The sequence below is a fragment of the Anabas testudineus genome, chromosome 16 (assembly GCF_900324465.2).
Source record: "Anabas testudineus chromosome 16, fAnaTes1.2, whole genome shotgun sequence".
NCBI classification, from domain to species: Eukaryota; Metazoa; Chordata; class Actinopteri; order Anabantiformes; family Anabantidae; genus Anabas; species Anabas testudineus.
Genome location: NC_046625.1, coordinates 952,701 through 976,004, shown reverse-complemented (window position 1 = coordinate 976,004; position 23,304 = coordinate 952,701). Strand labels below are relative to the sequence as shown.

General features: G+C 43.2%; 4 protein-coding genes across 7 annotated transcripts in view; 1 reads left to right on the top strand and 3 right to left on the bottom strand.

The window, feature by feature from the left end:
* Positions 1-1,578: 1,578 nt before the first annotated feature.
* Positions 1,579-12,383, bottom strand: LOC113170973 (zinc finger protein Xfin-like). 3 transcript variants are annotated; one of them, XM_026373312.1, is made up of 10 exons: positions 12,235-12,383; positions 10,046-10,141; positions 9,283-9,968; positions 8,433-8,702; positions 7,755-7,976; positions 7,103-7,151; positions 5,398-5,699; positions 4,819-4,878; positions 4,018-4,174; positions 1,579-3,541 (listed from the first exon to the last, which is right to left on the bottom strand). In XM_026373312.1, exons 2-10 carry the CDS (start codon positions 10,092-10,094, stop codon positions 2,931-2,933), a joined length of 2,406 nt encoding a protein of 801 aa, XP_026229097.1. In that variant the 5' UTR covers positions 10,095-10,141; positions 12,235-12,383; the 3' UTR covers positions 1,579-2,930. The 3 variants fall into 3 exon arrangements, with proteins under 3 accessions (XP_026229097.1, XP_026229098.1, XP_026229099.1); XM_026373313.1 differs by having other exon boundaries at positions 1,579-3,538; XM_026373314.1 differs by lacking the exon at positions 7,755-7,976.
* A 645-nt stretch (positions 12,384-13,028) lies between these two features.
* On the bottom strand, positions 13,029-15,079 carry mrps12 (mitochondrial ribosomal protein S12). Its single transcript, XM_026370028.1, has 3 exons — positions 14,923-15,079; positions 14,021-14,071; positions 13,029-13,744 (listed from the first exon to the last, which is right to left on the bottom strand). The coding sequence occupies exons 2-3, from the start codon at positions 14,067-14,069 to the stop codon at positions 13,362-13,364; spliced, it is 432 nt and encodes a 143-aa protein (XP_026225813.1). The 5' UTR covers positions 14,070-14,071; positions 14,923-15,079; the 3' UTR covers positions 13,029-13,361.
* Positions 15,080-15,795: 716 nt separating this feature from the next.
* Positions 15,796-20,012, top strand: zgc:153896 (alkaline phosphatase family protein). Its single transcript, XM_026370247.1, has 5 exons — positions 15,796-16,075; positions 17,986-18,131; positions 18,422-19,045; positions 19,163-19,379; positions 19,758-20,012. Exons 1-5 carry the CDS (start codon positions 15,823-15,825, stop codon positions 19,829-19,831), a joined length of 1,314 nt encoding a protein of 437 aa, XP_026226032.1. The 5' UTR covers positions 15,796-15,822; the 3' UTR covers positions 19,832-20,012.
* A 450-nt stretch (positions 20,013-20,462) lies between these two features.
* LOC113169096 (sodium bicarbonate cotransporter 3-like) overlaps positions 20,463-23,304 on the bottom strand; it is a 36,851-nt gene continuing 34,009 nt past the window's right edge. For both annotated transcript variants that reach the window (XM_026370246.1, XM_026370245.1), the window contains exons 17-25: positions 23,152-23,265; positions 22,896-23,057; positions 22,555-22,806; positions 22,365-22,433; positions 22,097-22,270; positions 21,889-22,020; positions 21,721-21,812; positions 21,529-21,636; positions 20,463-21,212 (exon numbers count right to left, since the gene is read on the bottom strand). In XM_026370246.1, coding sequence (XP_026226031.1) covers positions 21,131-21,212; positions 21,529-21,636; positions 21,721-21,812; positions 21,889-22,020; positions 22,097-22,270; positions 22,365-22,433; positions 22,555-22,806; positions 22,896-23,057; positions 23,152-23,265 — 1,185 coding nt within the window. In that variant the 3' untranslated portion in view covers positions 20,463-21,130. The remainder of the gene's footprint in view (positions 21,213-21,528; positions 21,637-21,720; positions 21,813-21,888; positions 22,021-22,096; positions 22,271-22,364; positions 22,434-22,554; positions 22,807-22,895; positions 23,058-23,151; positions 23,266-23,304) is intronic.

Here is a 23,304-nt window from a genome sequence, read left to right as displayed (position 1 = left end):
CGTGTCAGGACTTGATCAGGTTGGTCATTCTGTTACCCTTTCCCTTTAGCACCACCTTCAGTGCCAGCTCAACATTTGACCTTTTTACCACCAGGATACTACACTAGCAGGAGTACACAAAGGCAGTACTCAAATAAAAGTATTTGCATAAAAAAGTACTTCACTACAAGGGGAAGTACCACATTGAACTATCAAATACAAGCTATAAATCAATTATGAACAAATTCAAGGAATAATCTTTTAGTAGAAATAAAACAAATGACAGAAATAAAACTGGTGCTGGTCGGTCAGTGTTCCTGATCCTCAGTCCAGATTCTCCCACACCATCTCAGTGGGGTTCAGATCTGGTGGTTGAGCTGCTTAAACGGTCACAGAAAGGATTCCAGCAGCCACTTGTTATTCAGTGATGCAGCTGATTCAGGAGCAGTGTTCCCATTGTAAATGACGGGTCACGCTCCATATGGAGGTGAAGACAAATACGAACTCAGATTATTGGTTCAGTGGACATAAACTTGTTTTAAGGTGATTTAACACCTGGGAGGACCGTCCACACAAAGCCTTCAAGTTCAACACGGATTCAGCCATTAATACCCACATTCACACCTATGGGCAACGTAGTCACCAGTTAACCTAACGTGCACCCGTAGAGAACCCACGTAGCCACGGGGTGAACATGCAAACTCCACATCTCAATCATTTAATCAATTAAAAAAAAATCTCCAGAAGCTTCGTAAAACATAACGTGGCATTAAGCACATTCAAGGCCCGAAGTGCTGCTGCATAAAGAGACATTATAACATGTATATTTTGTTAAAATCATATAATCATACATCAGTGGAGCGCAGAATAAAATATAAACCCTAAATTAATCATAATCTGCCCACTCATCGTTTGTTTGGACCATAAAGCCTAATGGGTATCTCAATGTGGAACTTGTGCTGTAGAAGTTCCTGATGCGTGTTTATTTTGTCCCCACAGGCCACCGTAGTGAGCAACAGATTCTATAGAAGCCAGTTTCCGGGGTGGCTGGGGATCAATAGGTTCAGCAGTTGTCTGCCAATCATTGGATCGGTGGTTTGATTCCAGGCTGACATGTCACATGCCAAAGTGTCCTTGGGCAAGATACTGAACCCCAAGTTGCCCCCGGTGAGTCAGATCAGCTGCAGTATAAAACGCTTTGAGTACCTGTTAGGTAGAGAAGCAATATATAAGTGCAGAACATTTACCATTTAGTTTCCACCAGTGAAGAGGTAAAACCTTAGGACCTTACCTGTTTGAAATAACAAACTTAAACTGAAGACTCGACACGCTCACTTTATTCTCTCTCACAGATGAGACCAGTTTGAGCCAGTGTGACCAGCAGGAGAACAGAGTGTAACTATAATTCACAATAGTGTCATTAAGCACAACATGAAGCTGGACCAGTAGTAAAAAAATAAGTAATTTAGTTTTTAAGTTTTACAAATTTTAATCTGGCACCAGTCATGATTTAGCAAAATCAAGTTTGTGTCAAGTTCGATGACGATAAAGGTCAGTGTCTGATTTAGGAGAAAAAAAAATCACTGGACAACAGAACAGTTTTATGTCTCAGTCGTTTTATTAAATCAAAATTTCAGTGATTAATACTATAAATACACGATTCTGTCTTTAACAGAAGTTTTCAGTCCCTTTGGTTCTAATGATTTAAACACTGATGCTCAGTAGCAGCAGAACAGTCCTGTGAGTTTTTTAAGTGTCCTTGAGCAAGGCACTGGAGCTCTGTCAGAAAAAGACGTAAAGGTCACACAAGGCTGATGTTTTAGGGCAGGGTGTCAAAGTAAAATTATTATAGGCCAGTACTGAACTGTGTGTAGCAGCAAATGTCAAGAAAATTAAATGTAGGCTCATATTTTTCTTCATAATCAGTTTGAATCATCTTAAGATAAGTTTAAGTTTTGTGCACTGTCAGTGACTTCAGATTTTAAACTGTAACTACAGGAAACATCTTTTTCTCTGTGCACATCACATAAGGGCAGAGGAAGAGAGTGAAAGTGGAAGAACACAGTTCAAGAAGTAACAGATCCTCCTGGCTGCGTTTATAGGAAAAGACATGAAGCCCCTTAGTGCAGAGAATAATACATACAATGATAATAATAATATGTAATCATTGTGATAATAAAACACAATGATTTCTATAGGACTCAAATTTTTGACTTCAATAAGTTCTTAAACAATACTCAGATGCTTGTTGTGACTGCTCCTCCTGTTCATAATGTCCATTAAGAGATTTCTTCTGAGTCCACTTTCAGTGTAAGTGATGACAGAATAAATCCAGCCTCTGTCTCACTGTGCAAAAAAACATTTCATCTGAGGTTCATATTTGGAAGTTATCTGCTTCTCTCTGTCTAAAGTCTAAATTTAACTCTGCTGAAGCGTCCTGTTTGGTAATTTTGTAGTTTTATCCTGCATCACTTAGTTAAGGGGTCTCTTAAATGTACTGGTTCACAAACTTTCAAGTGTCTTAAATCAATAGTCAGACGCCTGTAAGAATACTGAAACAGCTCGAGTCTAATTTAATGAGGACCAAATCCACAGTCTTGGTTTTCTGCTAAAATGTTTTAAAGAGTTTATCTTACTCTAATGAGGCTTCAGTGGACTGAGGTAATGAAGCCGAGTAGTTATCTTCAAAGTTAATGCCAGTACAAAACACCCTTGTTGTGTTTCTGTTGAGCAGCAGCTGGAGAATTAGAACAGGGAATGCGAGACTGAGGAGAAAGTAACTTGGATATCTACTTCAACTACATTCAACTCAGACTTCTTATTAACTTCACATAAACTGATGTTTGGAAGGGAAAAGCTGCACCAGTAATCATAAAGACACTGACTGTTGTTTTAAGACACGCATCTTGAATCGTCCAGGAGGAACAATTCGTTTACAGACACTCAGGCTGTCAGACCTTGGAGATCGTCTCGGCTTCCATAGTTTCTGCTTGTGGCAGCGAAGAGTTTGGTGTCTCATGTTTCTTCATGTGTTTGCGGAAGAGTCGGGCTCCGCTCAGGTTCTTCTTGCAGATGTAGCAGAAGTACGGCTGAGCATCTGAGTGCACGTCGACGTGGTAGGTGAGTTCGAGGGCCCGGCTGAAGCTTTTGCTGCAGAACGGACACTGGTAGCGGACTCCTGAGTGCGTCAGCTGGTGGGTCTTGAGCGTGCACTTCTGTTTGAATGTCTTTTGGCAGATGGAGCACTGGTACGGCCGAGCGTCGGTGTGCAGCCGCTGGTGTCGGCGCAGGGCGCTCGAGAAGGTGAAGCTCTTCTCGCAGTCAGTGCAGGTGTAGGGCTTCTCTCCGGTGTGGGTCCTCTGGTGCTCCTTCATGTGCACGTGCTGGGTGAAGCTCTTCCTGCAGGTTGGACACTGAAATGGACGCTCACCAGAGTGAATCCTCAGGTGTTTCTGCAGCGCTGAAGCCTTGAAGCAGTCACGCCCGCACACCGGACAGCAGTGTTTGCTTTTACCATCACTGCCGGTTTCTGCCTGGACCTCTGAGCGGACGTCTGGTTCTGCTGAGGAGAGGACATGGAGGGAAAACGGGACGTATCCGTGAGTATCAGCAGTTTCACTGTAAATGTGTCAGTTCACTGAGGAGAAAATCCGCTTGTGATGTTTGTCACCAACATTATCTAGAGACTGAACTCCAGACTCCTGATTGTGATCGGCATAAAACTGAACGGGTCTTTACAGCAATATCAGCTTCACAGCATTTAAGACGGAAACATTTGGCAGGAGGAAGAAAGGACAGGTAGTACGGAGGGAATAGGAAGGGAAGACATAAAGAGGTGAACAGAAGAACGTGTGGACGCAGGTAAGTGAAGAACGAGCTTAAATGAGGAAGGAAAAACTATAAATGAACAAATGTTTTAAATTGTGGCTCCTGCTCTATAAAACCTGTTACTGAGCTCGACTCTCGGTAGAAGAGTCCTCTTAATGTGATTACATTAATGTTTGATTCAGTTCAACGGGATTGGTGATGGGGACATACCAACGAGCACTGGTTTCCAGTCCTCCTCTTCTCCATCAGAGTTGATCAAACCGCTGACGTCTCCTTCCTTGTTTTCTTCTTTGTCGTCATGTTTACCAGGCTGAGGTCTGGGTTTAGGGAAGGAGGACTCTGCAGCAGAAGAGAGGTCTTCTGAGTCCTGGAGGAACATAAGATGGAGTTGTTGCATCAACTCACTGCAACTTCTTTGAATCCAAAACCTGACTTAGTGTATTTGTCGGGGCCACGGTGGGTGACATGTTTCTGAATTAAAACAAATGCATTTAGTTTATCTGCGAGCGGCTTCTCTTGTCGCAGCATCACGTTTCTGGTCTTTCACAACTTGTGACTCCTGCAGCTTGGTAGTGTTGAGCTCTAACCAGTGTCCTGTGCGACTGTTTTACAGGAACCATCATTTGTGGCAGTGATGCTATCAGGGACAATCTGATTATTATGATTCTTACTCATTCACTGTTCATGTACGGTTCTTTGGTTGTGTAAAGCTGCTTTGTGACAATGTCAATTGTAAAAAGCGCTCTACAAATAAAGTGAATTGATGCTGCGACTAGTCTGTGGAGCAGTTTACAGGTAATGAACAACTGATATCAAACTCAATTTTTAAGGTTCTAATTCCAAATGGAACAAGGATGATGTGATATCATTAGTATTACCAGTATTTCTAACTCTGCCGTTTGTCAGCTCAGTTTTCTGCTGATTCACTACTTTCCGTCCCTCTGCTTGTTATGTTCTGCTGTTAACGTCCTGTTTAAAACTAACAAGCTTAATTTTTAGACAGCAGTTTACCTGCTCGTCCTCTCTGTCGTCCTCCTCCTCTTCCACAGTCTTCATGTTGGACCAGAACTCCTGAAATAAATCAGTTAGTTTGTTTTTATGCTCTTCAGTAACTGCAGCTCAGATTCATCTGTTTTCATTCATTTCTACTTTGTTCTAATGAATTTTTATTTATAGAGCTCCGAGTATCTCTGCTCTAAAACTGGAAGCAAGTGAGTAGACAAGTGAGGAATTAAGGATAGAAGAAGTGAGGGAAGGAAGGGCAGAGGAAAGGAAGGATAAAAAAGAGGAAGGAAATTAGTAAATAAAGAAGTAAATGAGGAAAGAACTGAAGAGGGAAGGATAAAAGTGAGGGAGAGAACAGAATAAGTGAGGAATGAACAATACACAGTCAGGAAGGAAGGAAAAAAGTGTGGAAAGATGAGTAGGTAAACGAGTGAGAACAGAAGTGACAAGTGGGGGAGGTAAGCGAGTAAGGAAAGGAAGATGGAGAAGAAGGAAGTGAGGAAATGCAAGAGGAAGGGAGTTGAAGGAAGTGAGTCGCCATAACCTCGAACCCTTTTCCAGGTGAGCAGAGTTCTTTGGCCTCACCTGGTCTGCGGGGTCGGCGATGAGTCCGTCCCGGATGTGGATCAGCACGTGCTGGCGGAGCAGGCAGGGCTTCACGAAGCTCTTGGAGCAGATGCTGCAGGGATGAGGTTTGGCGGCTATGTGGGTCTTCCTGTGTGCCGTCAGGCTGCTGCTGGTGGTAAAGGTCTTCCCGCAGTCCAAGCAGCAGTGCAGCTTCTCCGTCGCGTGGAACTTCAAGTGCTCCTTGAGTCTGGACGACGTTGGGAAGCTCTTCCCACAGATGGAGCAGCTGTGGAGGTTCTTTACACCATCGGGACTCACGTCTGCAAGACGGAAAGAGATCAGCACGACTCAGTTTGAATTCTTATTAAAATCACTTCCTATTATTGACCCTGGTGCGTCGCTAACGATACTTTGATATATAAAGATCAAAGCATCTGTAGTGTAGTAGTGAAGTGTAGTAGTGAAGTGTAGTGTAGTGTAGTAGTGAAGTGTAGTGAAGTGTAGTAGTGTAGTGTAGTGAAGTGTAGTGTAGTGTAGTGAAGTGTTGTAGTGTAGTGAAGTGTAGTAGTGTAGTAGTGAAGTGTAGTGTAGTGTAGTAGTGAAGTGTAGTAGTGTAGTGAAGTGTAGTAGTGTAGTGAAGTGTAGTAGTGTAGTGTAGTGAAGTGTAGTAGTGTAGTGTAGTGTAGTGAAGTGTAGTAGTGTAGTGTAGTGTAGTGAAGTGTAGTAGTGAAGTGTAGTAGTGAAGTGTAGTAGTGAAGTGTAGTAGTGAAGTGTAGTAGTGAAGTGTAGTAGTGAAGTGTAGTAGTGTAGTGTAGTAGTGAAGTGTAGTAGTGTAGTGTAGTAGTGAAGTGTAGTAGTGTAGTGTAGTGAAGTGTAGTAGTGTAGTAGTGAAGTGTAGTAGTGAAGTGTAGTAGTGAAGTGTAGTAGTGTAGTAGTGAAGTGTAGTAGTGTAGTAGTGAAGTGTAGTAGTGTAGTAGTGAAGTGTAGTAGTGTAGTGTAGTGAAGTGTAGTAGTGTAGTGAAGTGAAGTGTAGTAGTGTAGTGAAGTGTAGTAGTGTAGTGAAGTGTAGTAGTGTAGTGAAGTGTAGTAGTGTAGTGAAGTGTAGTAGTGTAGTGAAGTGTAGTAGTGTAGTGTAGTAGTGAAGTGAAGTGTAGTAGTGAAGTGTAGTAGTGTAGTAGTGAAGTGTAGTAGTGAAGTGTAGTAGTGTAGTAGTGAAGTGTAGTAGTGTAGTGTAGTAGTGAAGTGTAGTAGTGTAGTAGTGAAGTGTAGTAGTGTAGTAGTGAAGTGTAGTAGTGTAGTGTAGTGAAGTGTAGTAGTGTAGTGAAGTGAAGTGTAGTAGTGTAGTGAAGTGTAGTAGTGTAGTGAAGTGTAGTAGTGTAGTGTAGTAGTGAAGTGAAGTGTAGTAGTGAAGTGAAGTGTAGTGTAGTGAAGTGAAGTGTAGTGAAGTGTAGTAGTGTAGTGAAGTGTAGTAGTGAAGTGTAGTAGTGTAGTGTAGTGTAGTAGTAGTGTAGTGAAGTGTAGTAGTGTAGTGTAGTGAAGTGTAGTAGTGAAGTGTAGTAGTGTAGTGTAGTGTAGTAGTGTAGTGAAGTGTAGTAGTGTAGTAGTGAAGTGTAGTAGAACATTATCTCATAGGACGAGTATCAGTCTGGTCTTGATTCCCTTCCTGAGAGACGCTTTAGAGATGTCAGAAGTTTCAGGTTCTGACTGTTTCCAGGTTTCTTACCAGGCTCTGAATTCAGTCCTCCGTCCTCTTCGTTGTTCCTGAACTCAACCTTCAGAAAAAAACAAATTCATTTTGTGAACAAGTAGTTTGTTTCTATTTTCACGGTGGAGTTAAAATAAGTGGGACTCCACAGAGGATTGATCACTGATTACTCACAATTCTTAATGAAAACTATCCTTGTTTTTTGTTTCTGCTTCACTAAGTAAATAAACAGCTGATCGTATTTATGGGTGATTAAAAACACAGTTAACAGTTATTAATATTTATAAGTATTTATGATTAATATAAAAAAATATTCATTTCTAATCTGCTTCTGAAACATTTGGTTTGCACAACTCTTTATATTCTATGTTTTAGTACTTTAATCAATATTTGAATTATTTATTGTCTCATTTATTTTTAAACGTCTTTGATGCAACATATCAGCATCATCTACTGTATGGACCATCGCCCCCCCCCCGCTCCGTATCACTCGACCACTCTGAAGCAGTGACCTTCACTTCTTAGATTACTGAGCTGTTGTAAACCAGAACCAATCCACCAGGTCTCAGTCTGGTCCAGAGACGGATACTGACACAGAATCAGCTCCTTTAAACAGCTGGACTTAAATTTGTTTCATTTCTTTTGTGATGCATCATCAGCTGTTCCTCACCTGCTCGTCTGGTCCTGACGGGGTGGAGCTGCTGTTTCCCCCCCTGCTGTGGATCTCCTGGTGCCTCTTCAGCACCCTCTCAGCGGAGAAACGTTTGTCGCAGACGTCGCACTGAAACGGTCTCTCTCCGGTGTGAGACCTGACGTGTTCCGTCAGCCGGGAGAATCTGGAGAAACCTCGGCCGCAGATATCACAGGTGAACTGCACCGACTTCTGGAGGAGCTGCTCGAAACGTCACCACACGGTTAGAGAAGGAAAATAAATCTGGTACAGTAGATTATTTCCTCAGTTTTAGTTTTTGTGTAATTCTGAACTGTTGCCTCTGTTAAGTGAAATACTGAACAACTGACTTCAGTCGTCCAAGTGCTATTAAACTGATCCTAAGAAGGAAAATTCTCATTTGTAGTATTTTGTAAGTATTTGTGGATTCGGTCTGAATTTCTGTCAGTTCAACCAGTTTTACTTCAGTTTTTTCTTTCACTGACTCATTTTAAATTAGCTTTAGTCACTTTGATTAAGATGAAATGATGAACCTGAGGATTCAGATTCTATCAGAACCATCTACTTTGGACCAGGTTACACCAGGATATCGACAATATGATGGGTTTTCAATGTTAATCTTGAATGATTAAAACGGTTAAAGCTAAGAAACTGACGGAGACTTTGACTCATCCTCACCTGCTCGTCTGGTCCTGACCGGGTGGAGCTGCTGTTTCCCTCCCTGCTGTGGATCTCCTGGTGCTTCTTCAGCACCCTCTCAGCGGAGAATCGCTTCTTGCAAACGTCACACTGAAACGGTCTCTCTCCGGTGTGAGACCTGACGTGCTCCGTCAGCCGGGACGATCTGGTGAAACCTCGGCCGCAGATATCACAGGTGAACTGCACCGACCTCTGATGGAGCTGCTCGTCGTCCGCTTCACTGAAGGGATGAGGAGTTTCCTCTGGCAGCTTTGAGATGATTTGAGAAGATGTGAAAATGTGAAATACTGAGAAGTTTCCATGTTTTGATATAAAGAGATCTGAGTAATCAGAACCGCAGAGGATGAATTAATGTTGAGGGGGCCCCTCTCATCAACATGGAGAACAGCAGAGGCTTGAGCCTCTAGTGGTTTAAGAACTGGTAAATTCTCCACAATCTCACCCCATTTCTAAACCTTTAGGAACCACAGTATGTGTAGTTTTAAACATCTGCAGCTCTGTACTGGTCTTTGTGTCTGACTTTACTGGGACAGGTCCTGGCCTGGACCCAGGAAGGTTAAATACTGTATGATGAGGATTTGAGGCCACAGTATAATCTGGACTCTGGGTTCTGGATAGGTTCTTCTAACCTTGGATCGTTAAAAGATTTTCAAAGTCTTCAAACATCACTGATGCTCCTGTAAGTTCAGGTGTGTGAGTACCTACACAAACATTAGACGGTGTGTACCACACACCCCCAGAGCTCTACGAGGAAGTCAGAGCAACAGAAAGAGGGAAACATTCGGTATCTGGGAGATGCTGCCTGGATTTGGCTCAGTGACTCACTCACCCAGCTCGCAGCATCTTCAGTTTTGACCACATGTTCTGCTTCTGCATGTTTCTGCATGTGCTTCCTCAGCAGCCCCGGCCGGTTGAAGTTCTTGCCGCACTGAGAGCAGGGGTGTGATTTCTGCCCCTTGTGGAGGCTCATGTGATTCCTGAACGACGACCACGTGGAACAGACCTTCTCACAGAGTGAGCAGGAGTACAGCTTCTCCTCTTTGTGGGTCCTCTGGTGATCGGTGCACCCGTTCTTGGAGGCGAAGCGTTTGGGGCAGAGCGGGCAGGAGAATGGCCTCTCCCCGGTGTGCGTCCGTTCGTGCTGTATGAGGTAACGGCGCTGAATGAATCCTCGGCCGCACACCGAGCAGTGGTGGGGCTTCTCTGCAGCGTGTTGGAGCCGATGCCTTCGCAGGCAGCCGAGCTGAGCGTAGCTGACCCCGCAGTCAGGGCAGGAGTACGGCTTCTCACCGGTGTGGACGCGCTGGTGCACCACCATGTTGGTCTTTTTCGTGAAGCGCTTCCCGCACAAGGGGCAGCTGTGCCGTTTCCCACCCAAGTGTGTGTTCATGTGGTCCATCAGCTGGGACGGAGAAGAAAACTCCCTCCCACATACTGGACAGAGGTGGCAGCTGCTCAGTTTTACTTCATGTTCTGGTGTAGACGGTGTCTCGATGTCTGGAGCAGTCCCCTCTCCTGTAGGACGATACAGACATTAATATCTCAAAGAGGATGCTGCCAGGTAGGCTAAAGAAAGAGAAATCATCTCTGACCATGAGCAGGAGGCTGCTGACAGTCCTCTCCTCTCTGTTCTCCATTCATCTCCTCATGCTCTGCTCCTTCTCAAGATGGACACGTCTCCTCCAGACCTATGAAACAAAGACAGGCACAACCACAAATCAGTGTTTCATCGCTACGTAAATGCAGTTCTGATATTTTCGAGAAAACCATGAATTTTGGAGGATCTGGGTTTGGAGTTATAGCAACTTGATCAGTGTTGATCAGGTGCAGACGAGTCCAGTTCTTCCACACACATATGGAAAAACCTTTATTTATGGAGAAATTTTGAATTAAACAGATTGGAGCCCCTACATTTTGAAAAATTACATTCTCTGTGGACGTGATGTCTCTCTCACACCGGAGAGAAGTGTTTCAATTATTCTTTTATTTTAGCTGAGAAAGCCTTTTTAAAAATGAAATGGAATGAAGAGTAAATAGAAGATGATGTTCAGAGACAGGACACACTACTCTACACTCGGGAGTTTGAATTTGCTCTGTCACTTGATGTTTCACATGTTTGGGTTCATTCTGAATGCAAAATATTAATATGTGAAATAAAGCAACTGGAAGCTGCAGTAAGAAGAAAACGAGCTGTAGCTGTGATGTAGTGAATCAGCCTGTGTTCATTTGACTTTATTATGAGTTCACTAGGCTGTTGGAGCTGATAGTTCATCATCACAGCTCTGTCTGCAGAGACTGAACAACATCTTTAAAAAAGTGCTTTTTAGCTCCAGCTTTTCTCCTGTGAGAGTTTGCTGCATCTCTTCATTGATAACCGAACACAGTTTAGATAATCTGACTTTTAAAGAAACTGCAGAGAGATTTTTGAAATTTGGACTTTGTTTTATGAATATATATAAAAAGATGCTGTAACAGGACATCTGTGTGTTACACAGATGATGGAAATGATTCATGATGAATTCATGAATCTAGTATTAAAGAGTCACTGATTGTGGTTCGAGCGCATTTTAGCTTCTTAACATGATTAAAATGATCGTTTAACAGAAAAAATAACGAGGAGGTGAAATATTCGTGGTGTTTATAGCTTCCTGCCTTTATGAATACTTTCCTATCACATAATAAACCATACAGACGTGTTGACTGATGCGTTTTACACTGATTCAAAGACGAGAATCTTCTTTTTATTTGACATTTAGCGGTGAAACCACAGCTTGAAGCTAACACTTAGCTTGTAGCGTTAGCCGAGTAATCCAAGCACGAAGCGTTATCGACATTTGACATAGAAGAGAAGCAAACAGCAGCTTCCAACATCTCACACACTGAAAGCTTCAAACGTCCTCCAGGAGCAAACAGCAGCTTCCAACATCTCACACACTGAAAGCTTCAAACGTCCTCCAGGAGCAAACAGCAGCTTCCAACATCTCACACACTGAAAGCTTCAAACGTCCTCCAGGAGCAAACAGCAGCTTCTAACATCTCACACACTGAAAGCTTCAAACGTCCTCCAGGAGCAAACAGCAGCTTCTAACATCTCACACACTGAAAGCTTCAAACGTCCTCCAGGAGCAAACAGCAGCTTCTAACATCTCACACACTGAAAGCTTCAAACGTCCTCCAGGAGCAAACAGCAGCTTCCAACATCTCACACACTGAAAGCTTCAAACGTCCTCCAGGAGCAAACAGCAGCTTCTAACATCTCACACACTGAAAGCTTCAAACGTCCTCCAGGAGCAAACAGCAGCTTCCAACATCTCACACACTGAAAGCTTCAAACGTCCTCCAGGAGCAAACAGCAGCTTCTAACATCTCACACACTGAAAGCTTCAAACGTCCTCCAGGAGCAAACAGCAGCTTCCAACATCTCACACACTGAAAGCTTCAAACGTCCTCCAGGAGCAAACAGCAGCTTCTAACATCTCACACACTGAAAGCTTCAAACGTCCTCCAGGAGCAAACAGCAGCTTCTAACATCTCACACACTGAAAGCTTCAAACGTCCTCCAGGAGCAAACAGCAGCTTCCAACATCTCACACACTGAAAGCTTCAAACGTCCTCCAGGAGCAAACAGCAGCTTCCAACATCTCACACACTGAAAGCTTCAAACGTCCTCCAGGAGCAAACAGCAGCTCTGACTGCGGTTCAACGTGATGCTAACTTAGCTAATGGTCATGTTTGCTAGCTGTGGTGCGGACTGTGATCAAATGTGGATTCAGAGTCTCACCCGGTTAATGTGGACACGGTGAACAAAAGCTGAGCTTCTCCTCTGTCTGTCAGGGGACTTCACGTCGCAGTGCGCTGCAGTTAAACCAGCAAAAAGATCAACTTAGTCCTCAGACGTGCAGCGGATTCTACGTCAAATCAAACATGGCGTGCGCGTCTTCCTCACTGACGCCGCAGCTGCGCAGCTCTGCGCTCGGTGCTGCCCCCGCTGTCCGGAAGAAGAACAGCAACAACATGCAGCAAGAGTGTGTGTGTGTGTGTGTGTGTGTGTGTGAGCAGCTTTACATCACATAGCAACACTACATAGTTGAGTGAAATGCAGTTTCCCCATTACATCTAATTATAAATAGTATTTATTACACTTAACATACAGGTTAGAAGAGGAATTCCTGCCTTTTGAGAAGATATTAAAATACAAGATATTGTCCAAACATGAACTAATTTGTATGAGAATTTTTCTTTAATCTTTAATTTACCTGCTCTAAAATGTACTTTGAGTCAGAAATCACAGCAGCACAAACTTCTTCAAAAAGTAGCAGAACTTCACTAAGTTTCCTGATAAATCAAAGTATTTGAACCAGTGTTGAACTTGATGCCGTTGATAACATGAAAGTTGACTCCAGATTTGTTCCAGTTCAATCAGTTTCTGCAGAATCCAACATGTTTAATAAGTTTAATTCATGAACAGATTCGAGGAGAGAAAAACTTCTACAAGCTGATTTCTGAACAGTTACTGTCACAAACTGAACCTTTTCTTAGTGGAAGAAACCAAAACAAACGGAGCGAGACACTCAGTTGAGGCATAAAACTCGACTATTTTATTTTATTGATTCATGTGTAAACATCATTAATGCTGCAGCAGGTACAGCTGGAGCTCATTTGAACACTTGGTTGTGTTAGTGCTGTATCTGAGGTCATTAATAATAATGACAAAAATCTCATGACACTGTCACAGGTGGCTGCAGTGTTCAGGTGTCCACACACTCCTGCTGCATCTGATGTCTTTATTTGTCTCTCGAGTAAAAACGTCCTCCGTCATCCACATGTTGGTGTAATTGAACACATTTATTACACAGCAGCGAAGAACCGACAAACACGTTTCCATCTCACCAGCGACCTTCTCTTCTTCTACTGTTTCTTTTTCACCACGTGAGCACAGTCATATTTGCCTCTGACCACAGTGAGCTTGACTCCGGGCAGATCTTGCGTCCTCCCGCCCTGCACCAGCACCACGTTGTGCTCCTGCAGGTTGTGTCCCTCCCCGGGGATAAATGCCACCGCCTCCTTCCCGTTAGACAGACGCACCCTAGCGCACTTTCTGTTGGCCGAGTTGGGCTTCTTGGGCTTTCGGATCATAGTCTTCAGCACCACCGCCTTCAACTGGGGACGACCGAACGTGGCGCCGATGGATTTAGGAGGCGTTTTTGGCTTCCCCTGACGGTGCATCTGGTTTAGGGTGGCCATGGTCCTGGAAAGGAGGGGGCTTGTCCAGGGCAAGGCATGCTGGGATGCTGCGCAGAGGAAAGAGTCAGAGTAAGAGATTTAAACACACAGCACAACCTGTAAAGAAAGGGCGCTCTATTAAACTGATCGTTTTATTTTTAGCTCCGTCTGTTTTTATTGTTAGAAACTTCAGTTCTCTTTGTTCTTATTGTGCAATCCATAGTATTGAAGACACGTTATTTAATTTAGAGAGAATGATAAATGATTTATTTATTTTTTATTAAATAAGGTGCTATGGGCTGGTTTGTAATATTGACTGACTGAACGTGTGCAGGTGAACTTACCTTGAAGCAGTGACGTTAACACTGGTCTCAAGCTCCACAGTGACGACATTCCTGAAAAAAACAGATTATAACGAGTTGAATATGTGAAAATGTGAAGTTTTCATTTCTACATGTTTAGAAAACCTCCTAAAAACTGTGAATTACTGAAGATGCTCTTTAATGATCCGTCGCCCTGTGAGACTTTGAGACATCTTTTCCAGGAAGCACAGATAAAAAACGGATAATCCAGAACTCGTCTCGTCCTCCAAGTCCTCGACTTTGACAGAACAAATTGAGCTTCTTCTTCATCCGTCTCCTGGACCTCTAGTTACTCCTGGTACCTGATCCAGTTTCCACAGTGTGTTCCTGCTCTGCCGCGTTTGAAACTTTCAGTCAATATTCAGAACAACCACCGGACTTGTGACTCTTTGGTTCTGATGTTTCCACCATCTCACAGCTGCTTCGAGAGAAATGTTCTGCTGGACACCTGAGGCACAGGTGAGCTACAGCTGCAGTTGATCCAACTCAAGGACATCTGAGCTTTTTACTTAATTTCTCACATCAGCTAGAAGCTGAAATGTTCAGTCTTGATTTTACATGTAGAAGCTTTGAGGTGTTTAAACTGTCTGATTCTTTTTCTTAGGTTTAAATTCAAATTTCACCTGCACGTTTTGAAGGTTAAACACAAACTGTAAAACGTCACATTTTCTAATGGAGTCTGGAGTTGTAATCGACATATTCCACTAATGGGAACAGACACACATGAAGATGTCAGAGTACAAAGATCCAGTAAATAAGCAGTTATTGTCGAAATGTCACAAATCACACTTGCTAATGCTAACTTGTGCAGCTAACAGCTAACGTTAGCTAACGGACAAGAAACAACCCAGATCTGCAAACTCTCATTTGACCGTTTTACATACCTGCGCACAGAAAACCGGACGAACAGTCGCCACCGTCAGGTGACAGGAGAGTATCCAGGTAAATAAGACGGAATTTTAATTAGTAAATTTTTAGCTGTTTATCGCATTTTGACCAAATCAACTTACAGCGTGAACGGAACTCCCGTAGAACGGAAGTAACCCCGTCAATATAAAAGCACTTCCTCTCCTACCAAAATAAGACATTTGCATTTCATTAAAAGCCATGATGTAATTTGAATAAATTTAATCATCTGTTGCACAAATTATGAAAATCAGTGTCTTGTTGTGATGAAATGTTGCAACAAACTGTGCATCTTTACCTTCAAAAAATTATTTATTATAATATTTATCATTTATATAATATATATATAATACATATAAATACATTAAATACTGTAGAAAATGAAATTTGGACAAAAACATTCAAAAAGTGAAGGGCTTTAGTTACCAAAAAGGGAGAAAAAAGCACTGAAGATCAAGTCCAGGCCACCAGTGATAATAAACATGCAGCGTGTGTTTGCACACTGAGGAATAAAGTGTTTTTATTTATTATTGTTTTAATGGTTTTACATTAGTACAAATGTACTAACCAACTCTCATTTGAAGCATTTAAAATATAGTTGATCCCGATTCTAAGATGTTTGGTTGATTCTGTACTCATTAATACTAAATACTGCTCAGGACATAAACTCCTCATCATTTATTAGCTCCTTATTGTTAAAATAAGAAGTAACTATTAACTCGAGTACAAGTAAATGTACTCTGTTACTTTGGCTGGGTCCACAGATCACTGAGTTCTTCCTCCAGAGCAGATCAGCAGATCTCTATCAGAGAACCAGGGTTATATATTAAACTGGGAGCTCCAGGTGTGCAGCTCAGGTGAAGCCTCAGTCAGTGGGTATGAGGATGAAGATGGAGCTGGAGCTCTTCCTGGTCGTTGCAGCGGTGCTCTGCGCTGCCGGCAAACCGCTGAGCAAGGCAGCGGCCAGGAACAAGCTGCTGCTGATCTCCTTCGACGGCTTCAGGTGGGACTACGACCAGGACGTGGACACGCCGAACCTGGACCAGCTGGCTGTGGACGGGGTCAAGGCCAAATACATCACCCCCCCAATGCTGACCATGACCTCCCCGTCCCACTTCACCACCATCACCGGTAACATCAGCTAAATTATTATTACTGGACCACTTTGACTGCTGCTGCAGAACAAACACTAAGGCTCTTTGTAAAAAACGACTTTGTACCTAAAGTATAAAAACACTTAGTGCAGGAAAAGCTGCTCCTGTGTTTTATACATTTAAATATCGTTGTTAGTGATGAGGAAACTTTTTGATTTTCAATCAAATTCATCAACTGATTTTGTTTGGAAAAAAATTAGAAATGTTGTTAAAATCACTCTTCAGGTCAAAGTGAATCTATCTATATCGATATCGATATCTATATCTATATCTATCAATCTATATATCCATATCGACGTCGATATATTCGTATCTATACCTAACCAACTTTAATAAGAAGAAAAAAGTCGGAGCTGTGAAACATGAAATATTTCTACATGAAATCTATAAAAAAATAGAAAAGAAACCAACGCACTGCAGTAAAAATACCACATTCCCCCCCTGTAGTTGTAAAAAAGTAAAAGTACTGAGATGTGTACCATGTACAGCACTTAAAACTGTAAAAGTACTTCTTTGACAGTACTACAGTATTTTAGAACCACAGTAAATGTAGAAAAAAAAGTTGTTAAGACTCTTAAGCTGAGTTTATTGAATTTGAGCCATTTTATTATCATTAATAACTATATATAAATAATTAGCGAGTAAGTGATTAACTCTAAAAGAAAGTTTTTCATATGGGAGGAAACTGCATCAGACAGGATTCAACGATTAATAAATTAAAATAATAGTATGAGCATTATTTCAGTCTAAATGTAACAAGTCTACTTTGTTCAATGATAGTTTTCTATAATTGATGACAAAACATAAAACCATAAATGCTGGTCAGCAAGATTGTCCTCGGGTCATAAAATGATTTAACTTTATAATGAACCAACTCCCAGCTGCAGGGACACAGTAATAATATCACCGATAATGGTTCTTGGTACAAAGTCTACTTTGATCAGTCAGAGTTCATTATGTGACCGTAATAATAAAAGTTATAAGATTCTATGAGTTATGGTTAATAAGATAACTGATTTTATATTTATCTATATGATACGATGCCTTTTTCCCACAGTGGAAACGGACCAAATAATCATCAAGCTAGGAAACAATTTACTGTCTGACAGGTTCAGAGATCAGATGTTGCCCAATATAAAATAATTAACTTTAAATAAATAATGTATTGTGCATGCACAGTATGAATTCTGTGTAGGACCGGGTTCTAATCAGCTTTTAACAGGTTCAACATGTTCCAGATTTACCAAGTTAACCTCATTTCTCTGAGTAATTAGGTCATTTCTGACTCCTGTAGTGAATATTTTCTTGTCATTTGTTGCATATGAAACATTTTTAGTAAAGTACTTCAGAACCCTCTTTATCACAGTGTACTGCACCTTCAACACTTACAGATTGGTAAAGAATTTATGGTATCAGATGAGCGTCTGTGCCGACCAATCAGCTCCTGATGTTTGTGTCTAAAGCCGCAGTGTTACAGCTCCAAACTTCGTCACATCTTCACTGCTCAACTACCATCTTACAGATTTTATTTCTAAACTGGCAGTTTTAAAACATTATTGGATGTTTTATATGATTCATGTTAGTTTTGTGTTTATGTTGTGATCTAACGTCTTCATTTCTTCCCAGAACCTGTTTTGAGAACAAAATGTGACACAGGGCAATAAATCATAGCTTATCTTTTCATTTACTTCTTTATGCAAACCTAATGTAAACGTTGTAGGCTAACAAAGTCCGTCCACCTCCAGCCTGTTGGGCTAAAGGAGAGAAGCACAGACAAATCACAACTTACATAAACATACGAAACTCATTATGTGGGAACAAAATGTTCAGATGACCAGAGTCTTATTTTGAAATAAAACCATTCCTGTATCGTTTCCTGTGTTACAGGCAGGTGGGTGGAGGATCACGAAGTCGTCCACAACATGATGTTTAACACCTCGACGAACCAAAAAGTTCCTCACAAACTGACGATGAGCAGATCAGAGTGGTGGGGTAATGGAGTTCTGCCGTTGTGGATCACAGCTCAGAACCAGGTGAGTCATCGAACAGGATGATCGATGAACCAACAAGGACTCATAAGAACCTTAAACAGCTTCCTCGTTGGACACTGAACAGCTAAACTCAGGAGCTTGGTCGGGCCAGTAAATTATCCTCACATCACAGCCAAACCAGCAAATGAAGAACTGCCCAAAGAGACTTTGAACCAAACGTCCAGTTCTCATGTCAGAATGATACGGACCAATGAGCAGCTCCTCTGTCTTCTACACTACAAACTAGGATATGATCTTTCAGTTAAACTCGTTTGTGTTTGTTGATGTTTCAGGGTCTAAAAACCGCATCCTTCCACTATCCTGGCGGTGGGGTCAAATACAGGGGCCAGACGGTCAACCGAGCCCTGCTGGAGGAGCTGAACCACCCGGACGACAATGAGACCGAGTGGCGTCAGAACATCGACACAGTGATGAGCTGGTTTTCTGAGGAAGACTTTGACCTGGTGACTCTGTACTACGGCGAACCCGACAACGTGGGCCACGCCAAGGGGCCGGACCATCCGGACAGGAAGAAGATCATCCAGCAGATCGATCGCACCCTTGGCTACCTGAGAGAGGCCATCTCTCTGCATCACCTGAACGACAGCCTGAACGTCATCATCACCTCCGACCACGGCATGACCACCATCAAGAAGAGGCCGCAGGTGGACGAGATCATCCTCAGAGAATACCTGAATTTAATCAAGCTCGCCAGCTTTGAGATCCTCGACTATGGTGGTTTTGGAATCCTGACGCCACGACCGGGGAAGGAGCAGGAAGTCTTTGATGCTTTGTCAAACGCTCCTAATCTGACGGTCTACAAGAAGAACGAGATGCCCGAGAACTTCCATCTTGGTAAAAGTAAGCGGTTGCCTCCCATCGTGGTCGTCGCAGATCTGGGGTTCAACCTGAATTCTGTGAGTTCACTTTAAGACGGGTTCAATCCTCTGATTTGTGTTTGATTTGATCATTTCTGCTGTAGAGAAACTGAAAAAGGGACGAACAGGAGTCTTTATCTTTTTATTTCCCTCCAGAGATTCATCGTCTATGTCAACAAAGGTGATCACGGCTTCCACAACGGAGAGATGGACATGAAGACCATCTTTAGGGCCTTTGGACCCGACTTTAAGAAGAACCTCCTGTCGGAGCCGTTTGACAGCATCCATATCTACCCTCTGATGTGCAAACTGCTGCAGATCGAACCCGCGCCGCACAACGGATCCCTGACTGTAACCGAGAACATGCTGAGTGGTGAGTCGCTGGAGTTCAGTAAGAATCATTTCTGTTTGGAATTTAATCTATGAACGAGTTTCTGCTGTCAGCTGAAAAGTAAACTCGTTTCTTTTAGATCAATGATCCATGTAGATCCAACGGTGGAGAAAGTATCCACATCCTGTACTGAAGCAGCACTAAATAATCTATTACTAGAAAAGGGTTTGGTATTGAAACTGGTATTTAAAGTGAGACTAGTTCATTTGTCTTTGGTGGAAAAACGACTTAGTGTGGAGAGGTGCTGTCGATGCCTCCTGTGACCCAGACTCACTGAACGTCTTCCCTGCTGTAAAATATGACTTAAAGGTTGCAGACTATTGAATTACGTGTTGATAAATGTGTCGGGTTTGTCTGCAGGTGGATCACACAGAGCTCGACTCTCTGTCGCTCTGCTGCTGTCTATGCTGCTCCTCATGTTCTCGCTGCTGTAACAGATCCAGGATCAGGTCCACGTCCTCTGGAACATTTCCCAGGTTTTAATCTCGTTCACCTCACTGTGCTCTGAGGTTAGAACACTACGTTTAGCTGAATTATTATTTATACACTATAGTAACTTATGATCTGAGGCTTTTGCTTTTTTATTTTACTGGTTTATAGTGAAGCTTCTGATCAATTTCACTTGTTGGTTTTGGCTTCATGCAAATAAAGAAATAAACTCAGAAACTTGCAGATTTTTCATTTTGCAACAGTTTGTTTAACTGTTAGGTTGATTGTGAAGTGTTGAGAGGAACAGTCGCACAGACTGTGGCCGGGAACTTTCTTTTCACCTTGTTAATTGTTATTACTTGAACTTCAGAGATACTGACATCATGAGTTAAGTGTTTGAGCTGCACTGACCTGTCCCTCACATCATACGCTGTACTTTCCTCACTTCTCTCTCTTACAGCCCCCACCTTTGACAAAATTAGCTCTAAAAATAAGAAAACGTTACCTCATTCATAAAACATTCCTCCACCGGGCTGCTCATCCTCATCCATCCAATAACTGTCTAAGGACTTATCGGACGTCGATATGTTGACATCAGATTTTGTTGTTGATTAAAGAGTCAGATCTGACGAAGTCTGAACGTTGTCACCAAACTGAATTTATTTAAAGTTTACAAAGAAACTACGATGACAGCAACTGTAACTTCATTCATTTGGCTGCTGGAGGCAACGTGAGGTACAGTGATCTCTCTCACACACACACTCTCACTCACACACACACACACACACTCACACACATAAAAAATAAACAGACAACTTAAATCAGTGTGATGGATTAAATAAAAACCGTCCTGCGTTGGACCTGTCGGAGGTGAAGAGCCTCGACTGCTTCATTAAAGCAGAAATACAAAATTCAAGACGATAAAATTAAACTTCAGGTGTTTTTCAGCCGAGTTCGCTTCGGTTCGATGCTTCAGCAGCCAATCACAGTGCAGCAACACACCTCCCACAAGTAAAAACCAACCAAAGAGCCCTGAGGAAGCTGTTCCGAAAGCAGCGGCATGTTTGCTCCCAGTGGTGGAGTCTCCGTGTTTCACCATAAAACGATGAGAAAATAAAACGTTCACCTTCGTCCGAGAAAACGCAGGATGAGAAGTACGGCACGGCAAGGTGAAGCCCGATTGGTCCTCCAATGACCTTTCACCTCAGTTCAGACATGGAGGGCTACAGTGTCTCATCAATAACGGCAGCTCTGCGCTCCTCGCCCCCCAACAGCGCCACCTGGTGATGGAGAGCGGCCGGGGATCATAGCGATGTCTCAGCGTCCACGACTCTCCGACCGTCCTCGTTCTCCACGTTTATCTGAACACAAGGCAGGTTCTCCTGGCTGGAAGACACGTCATCATCGTCATCTACCATAACATCAGTGGGTTAAATACTGACCTAGGCCTAAATGTTTGAGACCATCACTTCAAACTCACCAGGAAATGAGTCAAACAGCTGAATTTATGGTCACAGTCTGAAATAAGGCTGAATTTAAAGCCTTTCTGAAGATACTAATAAACATGTCTTCACACACAAACTTCAGGCAGACTGCAGTAAAAGGGGATTTTAAGGATGGTCACCAGTTTGTAACCAGCCACTAAAACCTTAGACTAGACCAAAAGACGTAAGCGTTAGTGAGTGAACCAGAGATTTTGTACCTTTTGCAGCGTTTCAGAGCTTTGCTGCTGTCAGATGTCATCGAAACCGATTTCCAAATGCCGCTTTTGGCCATTTCATCTGAGATGTTCACCTCCGACGGGTCCCCGCTGTACAACACAACCACACACACATATTACTCTCTGCTGCAGGGACTCAGTGTGCACAGGATCACTGCTGTTCTATAGACTTACCGTGTTTTAAGGTTTTTAATGGGGAACTTGAGCAGGTTTCCTTCATCGTATGGAGGATCGTCCTCGGCCTCCTCCAGCATCCTCTGAGCATCCTGGACAAAACACACAGCAGCGTCAGACACTGAAGAGGAGTTGTGTTGTTTGTAAGTGTTCAGTTGAGCGTTTCACCTCCTTCTCTTTCTTCTTTTTGTCGTCGTCCCTCTTCTTCTTGCTCTCTGGTATCAGGTCGTCCAGCCAGCTCAGCTCTCTCTTGGTGAAGCAGAAGTCCAGAAGCTTTCGGATGAACACCAGAGCCAGAACCTGCAGAGGAGATGAGTCACTAATACAATAATTAAATAAGACCTGCTGTCTCAGTTGTGAAGTATTCAACTCTCACCATCATGGGGAAGACAACGGCGGCTGCTGAGACCTTGATTACCCAGAGGACGATGAGGCAGGAGAGCTGCACCACGGTGAAGATGTGGACCTTCCACAGTGGGACATAGCGAAGGTAGATCAGGTCCGGCTGGTGTTTGGCCGGCATACCAAACAGTTTGATCCTATCAAACAGCTGCAGTTAGACAGAAAACAGGGCAAGAGATTAAAGACAAGAAACAAGGAAATAAAAGATGGAGCAGGACAAATGGACGAAGACTGAGAAAGACCTGAATGCCTTTGAGTGACGACACTCCCATGTAGAGGAAGACTCCGTACAGGACTGGCATCGGGATGTACTGAAGCACAGAAGAAAAAATGAACCTCGAGCATAAAGAGAAAACTCTTTGGTACATTGTAGAAACTCAGGTAGAGTCGGGAGACTCTCCAGTCTGAGAGGACCACGGGCGGGACACTCACCTTCAGTGCCGACGTCATAAAGACAGAGCAGCCCATCAGGAAGAAGATCATGAAGCCGGTCACTCTCTGCTCTCTGATACCCAGAAACTTTGGCTGCTCGCCGGGCGCTGCGCACTCCGACTCCAGCTTCAGACTGTTGACGTGAGAGATGGAGAGCACGGTCGCAGCCACGAACCATGGCAGGCCCATGATGGAGCACACACCCAGCATCACCCCCACCACCAGCAGGTCCAGGTGGTACCCGCCACCTTTCTGCAACCAAAACACACGCAGAGGAAAATGATCGTCCAGCTGCTCTGTCAGAAACAAACCTGGTGGTTCTCTCAGTCCGTCGTCCAGACCTTGAGCTTGTTCTCCTTCCTGTTGATGATGACGGCGGTGATCTGCTGGTCCATGAAGATGAGGATGGTGCAGAGCAGAGAGGGAATAGCGGCAGCCAGCAGAGTCCACCAGGGGTTCGGTCCCAGAGGGGAGATCAGCCACCCTCGAGTGTTTGACGTGGGCTGAACGGACAAGCAGCAGTGTCAGAGCTTCATACAACCACATCACATACTGAACACAACATCACAGACGAGTCTGCGATAAGTCAGGTGATACCTCGAAGCGGTCGGGTACGTTAAGTTTGGGTGAAGGAACTCCCACCAGATAATCCACCAAGACCATGATCATGATGGTCAAAAAGACGGCGAAGTCACTGATGGTCGATCGAACCTGCACAAAAAAAAAAAAAAACACAAACAAAAAAACCCC